General features: G+C 36.7%; 2 protein-coding genes across 3 annotated transcripts in view; both read right to left on the bottom strand.

Annotated features, from left to right (window-relative positions):
- Window positions 1-8337, bottom strand: part of LOC106460577 (protein ARV1-like) — a 23550-nt gene extending 15213 nt beyond the window's left edge. Inside the window, exons 1-2 of one of the 2 annotated variants that reach the window (XM_022387328.1) lie at window positions 7586-8337; window positions 6045-6181 (exon numbers count right to left, since the gene is read on the bottom strand). In XM_022387328.1, coding sequence (XP_022243036.1) covers window positions 6045-6173 — 129 coding nt within the window. In that variant the 5' untranslated portion in view covers window positions 6174-6181; window positions 7586-8337. The remainder of the gene's footprint in view (window positions 1-6044; window positions 6182-7585) is intronic. The other variant, XM_022387327.1, reaches the window with a different exon arrangement.
- On the bottom strand, window positions 7931-8305 carry LOC111086027 (ubiquinol-cytochrome-c reductase complex assembly factor 2-like). Its single transcript, XM_022387326.1, has one exon. The coding sequence runs from the start codon at window positions 8303-8305 to the stop codon at window positions 7931-7933; it is 375 nt and encodes a 124-aa protein (XP_022243034.1).
- Window positions 8338-9754: the final 1417 nt, after the last annotated feature.

The raw sequence follows: 9754 nt of genomic DNA, 5'->3' as shown, positions 1-9754 counted from the left end.
ATATCTGACATGAATAACCAATCAGAAGCTCAGAATGTTCCCCTAGCAGCTGTCTCAGCTATTTTAACATCTTTGGACACCACCTCTTTCTTTTGAACCAAGATTCCAAGGAGGTAGGTTGTGTCTTTAGTCTGCTTAAATTTTCATATATTTTTAGACTGAAATTCAGCTTAGTTACCATGCTTAATAAATTATAGTGGAATTTTATGGTATTAATGTAGTAATTTATGATTTTTTGGTAATTCAACTGTATGTATAAAACCTAAAAAAAAAATTAGTTTGTTTCATATCTTCCATGTGCAAAATATTAAAAGATTTAGCAACCTAAGTCAAGCAGCAATCGATTACAAAGGTCATAACTAGAAGAGATAATTATTTGCTATATTTCTTTATTTACTGTTCTATGTTTTAAGAAAAGTAAGTTTAAGAACTTATTTCTGAATAGCAATAATCTATATACATATATAATGTATAATAACTGAAATGCGACTGTATTTTACAAAATACTACTCTACTAAAACACAGCCAATACAGGTCAATTTGTAAGACTATAGGTCAGTTTTATATTATTATATTTGGTGACATGAGTCCACATGCACCGTGTCATTATAAATTCTGTATTGTTTGCCTGCCTAACTATAACAAGCACAAAATGGTTACAAGCTCCATCCCAGGAATCGAATTTGTGCTGAAAGAGTTAAGTAGAATGGAAGGATATATTGTGCAAATTGATCTATGAAATGGACACACATGTAAAGATCCATAACCACACACCCAGAAACCCGACATCCAAATGATGGGAGGAAGAGATGTGCCAATGTGGCAGGACACATCAAACTCAATCAGACTGGTATCCCACTGCACATCATCATCCTCAGGCAGTGAAAACACCCTGAAATGGAGTGTGAGAGGGAGAACCTTCACCCCCATTCAACATTATCCTCCAGATAGGACCATACAGAAGCCAGAGTGCAATGCCACCCTCCGGGTCCCACTGAACAGAAGTGGATCACTTCTTGAAATATATATATATAGCAACTGCACCCTCCAGATAGAACCACACAAAACCTGGGCACAACATCAACCTCTGAGATCCCACTGCACAGAGATGAAGATCCGGAGGCAAACTGAGTGAGAAAGAAGTAACACAACCAACACATTTTTCAGGATTTACGTTAATTGGTCCATTTCAAAACCACACACTGAGAACTGACATCCAGGAGATGGTAGAATGAAGAATCCCAATAGAAGGGGTGAAAAGCAAGGTGATGGATCTACTCCAAAGCAACATCATCCTCTGGATAGAACTGCACAAATGCTGGAGCATAATAGCAACCTCTAGGTCCTACCACACATAAGTGGATTGCATCTGTAAAATACAAACAACATCATCCTTTGGATAGAACCACACAGAAGCTGCATTGACATCAATCTCCAAAACCCACCACATGGAAGTGGAGCATATTTATTTGTAAAGATATGCAACATCATCTCCCGGATAGGGCCGCGCAGAAGTTGGAGCACAATGGAAACTTCTGAGTCCCACTACAAGGAAGTGGATTACATCCATAAACTACAAGCAACCTTGCCCTCTGAATAGAACCACACAGAAGCTGTGTGCAATCTCCTCCAACGGATAATGGAGGTGAGATGCCAAGGAAAAGTATGGTGCCAGATCTGATGCAACGACACCTAGAATAGGTTTTGGGGAGAAGGAGACAAGGATGAATATGTCAAATGAATCAAAAGCCAAACCCAATTTATAAGGATGGAAGGAGAAAGGTCATGAATAGAGGAATGTTGCCAGGGGATGAAAAGTCAAGAATGGGAACTATGGAAGAAAGCCATGCAGGCAATGTAATTAAAAGAGCATGTACGGGACATAGACCGGATCATACCGGGAATAAAGATGGATATGGAAAGAAGCAAAATAAGTGAGAAGGAAGAACTTCCCTCACAAGTTGCCACAATTTTGGGGATTAAAAAACTGATCTGGATAAGTGAAACAAGGAATATTAAGACAAAGGTTCAAGCAGAGATAGAGTAAGGCAGTGAAAAACAACATTGACATTCCAATCTGGAAGGAACACCTGATGAGGAGGTCTATGAATCTGGAAGGAATGCAATAAAAGGGAAAGGGTTGGGGAGGTAAACACCAAATGGTACCAGGAAAAAACAGAAGTGTGGGATAAGGGTACTTGATAACCAGCTAAAGAGGAGACAAAAGTCCCAGGATTTTAAGAGCCAAGTGAGAAAATCCATAATAAGAGAAACAGTGGGCAGAGAAGGGGAAAACCCCAACTCAAAGACCAATGGCGGAAGATGTAGCATTTACATTGATAAATCCCTTGTCAGGGAACTGATAAATGACAGATGTGAAGACAAAGGGTAGGAGGGGTGGGGTGAAAAACTGGTGATCAAGGTTGGCATAGAAGAGGCAATATAGGGTAAGTTTGGAGCTGAAGGAAACGAGGAAACCAAAGTTGTGTCAGTCAATAAGGAGCAATCAGAAGGACCTGACACGGAGTGGCATGGATGATCGAAATCACCTGGGGAAGAAGTCTGTTGGGAAGATAAACATAGTGGTTGGTTCAATCCTGGCTAAAAGCATTGAGAGCTAGAGTGTGAGGTTGAGGAACTGGAGACCAAAAAAGAGGGAGCTTGGTATTGAGAAAAATGGCAAATGTATCCAGATGAGGAGTACTCCACTGATTGTATAGCCACTGGAAAACAACTTGAAGGTTGAGAAACCATTCCATGGGATAAACTTTGTCTGGTCTGGAAAGACGATCCACCATGAGGCTGAAAGTACCCGGAACATGACATGCAAAGAGACATATTCCCAGCCTGTGGGCCCAAAAAAGGAGATCCAAGGGTCGACTGCAAAAGGAATGGGTTCCCTCTTGGTGATAGATATAAACCACTACTGTAGAGTTATCTGAATGGATCATAACAAGTCAATTCCAAGACTTCTTGGCTCGAGACTATTGTCTGGTAGCCTCCTGCTGATTGACCCATGCCCCCAACTGTGGTGAGAAGCATCTGTGAATAGATGCAAATGTGGACAAGGTGAAGGAAGAAGTACACCTGACAACATGTGGGCCTTGTTCAACCACTAATGCAGATCATTTACAATGGAAGAAGGAAAGGTAATGGGAGAATCCAAAGGATTCCAAGTAAGATTTCATTGGCAGTGAAGAGTCCACCGAAAAGACCACCCGACCCAAGGGGATAAGTGTCTCCATAGAAGACCACATCCTTAAAAACAATAGAACCTCACAAGCAGAAAGAGAGGGAGCAGCAAGGCCATGGAGAACTGAAAGCTCCATTGCCCAAAGTCAAAGTGGAGAAGGTTGGGCCTGACTGAGATGGGTGTTTAAAAAGACACTCAAGTGGATAAAATATTGGGTAGTTAACAAGAAAGATTTCTCTAGCTTGATAATCCAACTCACCCGAGCTGCTTCTGTCAAAAGCAGATAAGTACGTTGTAAATATTTTAGTTTTGAATGAGCTAACAAAAGCCAGAATTCCATGTAGTGGTGTAAATGCAACCCCGAAGCACATAAAAGTCAGGCAAAGGCTTCGACTGCTCAACAAAAGACGTACGGAGCTGAAGTAAGCCCCAAGAGCAAGGCACAAAACTGATACACAACTCAGTGGTAGACAAACCAAAGATAGCATCAAGACTGATGAGAAATAGGAATATAAAGATAAGCATTCGAAACATCTATCTTGATCATCCACAGCCCTGGAGAAAAAGCACACCGCAGCATAAGAAAAGACTCCATGGTAAAATGGGGAAGATCTAAAAGTGTTTGAGGTGGGACAGATCGATCACAGGATGCTAGTCCCTGGATTTATTAGAGACCACAAAAAGCCTGGAGTAAAAACCTAGGGAAGGTTGGCTGATAGGCTCGATAGTTCTCTGTGACAGAAGAGTACACACCACCTCGGATAGATGCTGACTGGTAGTAGGATCCTTGGCTAATGGAAAGGATATTGGTACTTGGGACAATGGGGGGAGGGGAAAGGAAATGGATGAAAAGTCCTTCTGACAAAACCCAGACAACCCAAGGATCAGTACTGAATTCCTGACATAAGAGAACAAAATCAGCCAAATGAGCCCCCACTGCACTGAAACTCACAGGAGAGTCGGCAATGATGAAACCAACATCGAGAAATATGACAAACAGTGGAACCCCTAGTGATAAAAACAGGTAAATACGGAAGGGTGCAGGGCAGGGAACCAAAACAGGAGATTGTAAATGCTCAGAATGAGACAAACGAGCAACCAAAGATAAAAGGGTCAAATTTTGCCTCACAGATTCCAAAGACTCAGGAATATCCCCAAAAAGGGACCGAATAAGAAAACGAGCCATACATTAATTAAGATAAGGATGGTAAACGAACCTGGGACAAGACAGCATCCCTCCCCAGAAGATCCCAACAGCAAAGAAACCACATGTGAAGGGATAGAGCCAAAGAGGACAATTGGCCAATGTGGAAATAAAAAGAAGATATTACCCCAAAATCTCCTCAGGAGATCAGTGGAGTGCCTCAGTTTGGTAGAATCAAATAGAGGGAGTCACATGCGGTCAGGGTGGAGGGTTGTTGCATGATGATTTACATGTGAGACACAGTTGAACCACATTTGATCATGGTGTACATGGGAGTTCAAGGCTTGTGGCATGCAAAACAATTTTGCACATAGAGGGCATCTTTGAATGAGAATAGCTATACATGTAAGTGGAGGTAATGTACCATATCGGAAATTTCATTTTATCTCAACATGTATCAAAACATCAAACCTAATTTTGCAATGATCATCCTTTCCCAAATGTTCCCCAACTTCATCTCTTGTAACCATTTGTTCACTGGCAGTTAAAAATAAATCTAAAATGACATCACCCCTGACTGGCTCTATGATCATTGGTTTAGAAAACATTTCTGAATCACTTCAAGAAATCCTTCTCATTATTTGACTCTATACAATCAAAATAAATATCAACTTGTTTATTCCCAAGCTCTCTCAACAAAAAGCAAGTTTAGTATAAACTACTGTAGAGCTTCCCAAAACATCCTAATACCTAGCCTGTTTAAGAGGAGCTCATCTCTAGTCTATATTCATACTTACCTTGAAAACTGTCCCAAAGGTCCAACCAACCAACCTTTTGCTCTAAGCACATCCTTATTAATCTTTTGTTTAAGCCTTGGATTCTGCCAAGTTATTCATTCAGAGAGAGCTCCCAAAAGGGCCACATGTCTGTTTCTATTCCTAACCCCCGAAGAAGTTCCTCATACATTTTAAAAGTAATAATCTGTACACTAGTACCTAGTAAACATATTCTGGTCCTAGTCTTTCTATGGTCCACAATACAAAATAGAGGGACACTCAGTAGAGCGCATACCTCCACCACATGGTGTTGATTAAATATAGCCCTAACAAAAATTTGTTTGTATGTCCATCGTTATCAATGGAAATGGACCACTTATGGCAGAAGAGGAATAATATTCTACATATGACCACCACGTTTCATCAAAATCCAATAATTTTTGACTGAGTTATAGAGCAAAAAGAATGATAAATGATCACTATGTTAACAGATAGGGAATTTTTTTGTTACCTTGACCTTTGACCCTCCAAACTAAACACTTTTAACTTAGGTCATAGTTCAAATGCATACCAACTTTCTTCCAAATCCATTCAGCCATTTAAGAAATCTTGCTGACAAACATACACACACACACAGAAAAAAACATAACCTCCACCCACCTTTGGTGGCAGAGGTAATAATTTTATCAGCAAATTTCTGTAAACATTTAAAACAGTCCCAGAATATTTTTGAAAAACTGAATGTGTATCTTTTTTGTAAATAAAAATGTAAAACAAATAATGAATAAATTGTTCTTGATATTGTTACAAGCTATAGTTTTATTTATGGCAACATTTAAAAAATGGAATGAACTAAAAGGCAATAATGATGTAACTTAAATTGATATTTGCATTGGCAACTTTTTTTTTTCAAAACATGAACTTTACTCACACAGTGACAGAGCTTTAACACATCAGAACTGAAGTGTTTATACAGAGTAGGAGCTGATCTTCCACAGTTCACACAAACATACATGTTTTCTGATTTTTTGTGCTGAGTTTTACTATTTTCCAATTCCATCTTTTCCACTTTACAGTCAACCAGGTGATAAAGGAAGAAAAAATATGCAAATTATTTTACAATATATATGTATATATATACTAGTTAAATAAAGAAATTAACTTAAAAATTAGCTCATAATCATTGTCAGTGTCATAAAATTAAAAATTGATGGTTCTTGTCAAAAGTCCTACACAATGAGTTTCAAATCTGTGGTGATTTTTTTAGGCATCAACTACAAGAAATTGAATTTTTATGAGATGTCAGCAACCTTCTATTTTAAAAAGAAGGCAAGTACTTGTAAAACTTTCACAAAAATGATTGATTGTAAAATCTAAAGCAGAAAATGCATGGAGAGAGCATCCATATGATGGATTTATATAACTCATACAACAAAAAATCAACCAGGCAGCTATGTTCTGCTCCCTAGTACCCCTTAGATACTCATATTGGTATTACCTATGTGACTTATATCATCTTATGTGTATAAAAGATCTCTTTAATCTACTTATAATGAAGGTTCATTTCAGCATAGTTACTTTTCTGCGCATATTCTGCTATGCAAAAAGACAATAAAAAATCTTTATTTTTTTCAAAAGAAACTAAACAAAGTAAGCTATCAGTATCATGCTGCAAATCAAAACTTCAACAGTTTTCAAATACAAATATTTATAAGTATTTCAAAGTAAAGTATTTAAAAAAAAAATGGTTTTTGCATACATACATAAATGGAAAAAAATATACAAAAGTATCTCTGGCTAAATAATTTAATGAGAAACATATCCAGATTCCTTGCATGCTCTATAATCATATTGCTAAAGAAATTTCTGTATCTCATTACAACACTTATAACTGAAGTTCAAGAAAGAAAAGTTTCCACAATATTCAGATTAGGCTAAAGTTCAAGCAATAAAGAGAAGGCTTATCAATTAATAAAACATACTTATACCAGAAAATAAATGTTGTATAAAGAAAATATCAGTTTAAATATCATTAATACTTATAAAAGAAAGTGTTATGTTGATATCTTTACGTAAAATTAAATTTTACATATATTAAGGTTTTTATTGCTTTGAAAATGATTTTTTTTATAAAGTGTTCATTCAATTATCATCATGTTTAATTTTGGTATATGTAAATAATAGTTTCAGGATGAAATGAAATATATAAATGTATTTCTAGCTAAAATTAAAAACATTTTTCCATATCTAACTCTTTTAACTACTCTTCTTATTACGTGTTCATATAAATTACAAGTCATATAGGTTTTAAAAAAAAACATTAGTACTGGGACTGTTGAGCATATGTCCAACCCCGGTATTCAGTTGACAATAATAACTATCACTTTCAGTATCAGACTACGTTTTTTATTATAACTTTCTTAGTACAACTTAATTTTCTATTAGTGGCCTAACTAATAAAAACATCCTTACCATTGACCAACTTCTTTATTTCACTTGTAAGTTGTACTGATGTAGGCCTAGTTCACGTGTAGTACAAATTGCAGTCTACACCATCAGCTCTAGGCTTCGCTTTATTTCTCACTAGTCGATTATAAAATCTCTTCTAGTTATAGCTTCAGGGCTAATACTATTATTACTAACACTTTTAATAGCCTCACGTTTAAACTCTTTTAACACTTATTTTTCAATACTATTTCAATCTCAAAATCAAGTTACTGTTAGTGTTACTATTAGCATACATGATACAAACAAAATCCTATAATTTTTATATATAATAAAGAAAGTAATTTCCAATCACTGAACTTTGCCTAATAATTATTTTTGCTCAGTAACTGGACTTGAAAAATATGTTTTAAATCTGTCTATCATTCCAGCCTCCTCTATATGAGCAAGTTGTTTCATTGAGTCCGTAGATACGATCATTCGACACTCCTCAGCGGTCAAACCAGAAGCAGACGATATGTCGTGCCGCTGATAGTGTTTCCCATAATAGTTATTGGCTAACCGAAGCAAACTTTCATGAAACTCTACACACTCTTCCAAATTATTCACTTTTGTTACCTCTCCGTGTACGAATGTCTGCGTTACTCTTTCTCTTATGTGTTGTCCTAAATCTCTACCTTTTTTAGTGGAATCCAATCCCCAAATTTCACATAATCTTAAAAACCTACGATATAAATGAGCGGCCATATTACTATTAAACGTAAATAGCGAGAGTCATCTTCTACAGGAAGTTTGCAGCTAAAATGTAACAAAAGTTTATGAAAAAAAAAAAAATAGAAAGACTAAAGTAATTTTATCTCACTAATAGTAACTAAATTTTTTAGTAATTCTTTTATTTGTGAAACTTACATCCAAATAGAGAACAAAGTATAAGGTGACATGAACCAAGCTTAAGTGAATATATTTCAGATAAATAAAGAAGAATTATAACAGTTTGGTTTGGTTATTGTTAAGCACAAAGCTACACAATGGGCTACCTATTCTGTGCTCACCACATGTATTGGAACCTCATTTTTAGCGTCGTAAGCCTGCAGCCTTACCGCTGGGGTGCGATATTTATAACGAAAATAAAAATGTTAAATATAGCATTCACCACTTGAGATACACGAAAAAATTACGAAATTTAAGAGACGAGAAAGGCCCGGCATGGCCATGTGGTTAGGGCGCTCGACTCGCGATCTGCGGGTTTGAATCCCCGTCACACTAAACATGCTCGCACTTTCAGCCGTGGGGGCGTTATAATGTTACGGTCAGTCCCACTATTCGTTGGTAAAAGAGTAGCCCAAGAGTTGGCGGTGGGTGGTGATGACTAGCTGCCTTCCCTCTAGTTTTTCACTGCTAAATTACGGACGGATAGCGTAGATAGCCCTCGTGTAGCTTTGCGCGAAATCCATAACAAACAAACGAGAGACGAGAAAAATAAATGACATGAGTTATATAGAGGGTTAAGTATGTTATATAAATAAGATTTTGAGAATACACATCAGCAATTCACGCGACAACCACAACAATATATAGTTTTGGTTTGACTGTTTAAGTTTAATGCGGGTGTTATGATATAAATGGTTTAAGTATTGCGCGAGTGTTAAATTTATTTGTTTTTAGAAGGGATAGTTTGTCGCAGGTTTGTTTACGTAACTGTTTTTCGAATCATACGTGGTGTAGTTCAATTGCTGTTAATTGGCGATTGTTATATTATTGCGTCACGTTACCAGAACCTTCTAGATTTTTCTCGTTGTTTTAATTGAGTATTATTGCATCATAATATCTCGTGGTGTGTGGAACGTTCTAAGCCTCGGTCGGGTTATAAATACGAGTTCAAAATGTAGTTCGAGTTGCTTATACAGATGGTTAGTTAGATCTAGACTGCGTGATTGTGAGTTTAACCATATAGCGAGTATTGTGGCGATTTCTAAAGTAAAATTTTCATAGATTGTGTTGTAATAACAATATAGAAGAAATAATTTATCTTGTCAATTGTGTTATAAGGTTATTGAACCAGCCTGTGTGGGCTTTGACAAAAAAAGATACAATTATTTAAAGTTCTGGAAACAACTGTCTTAACCAAGAGTGTTATGAACATTTGTATATATTTGGTCATCAAGAAATTAATGTTGCTTTTTTAGATAAAATAAC

This window comes from Limulus polyphemus, unplaced genomic scaffold, assembly GCF_000517525.1.
Source record: "Limulus polyphemus unplaced genomic scaffold, Limulus_polyphemus-2.1.2 Scaffold799, whole genome shotgun sequence".
Classification (NCBI taxonomy): Eukaryota; Metazoa; Arthropoda; class Merostomata; order Xiphosura; family Limulidae; genus Limulus; species Limulus polyphemus.
This window is presented reverse-complemented; position numbering and strand designations above follow the sequence as displayed.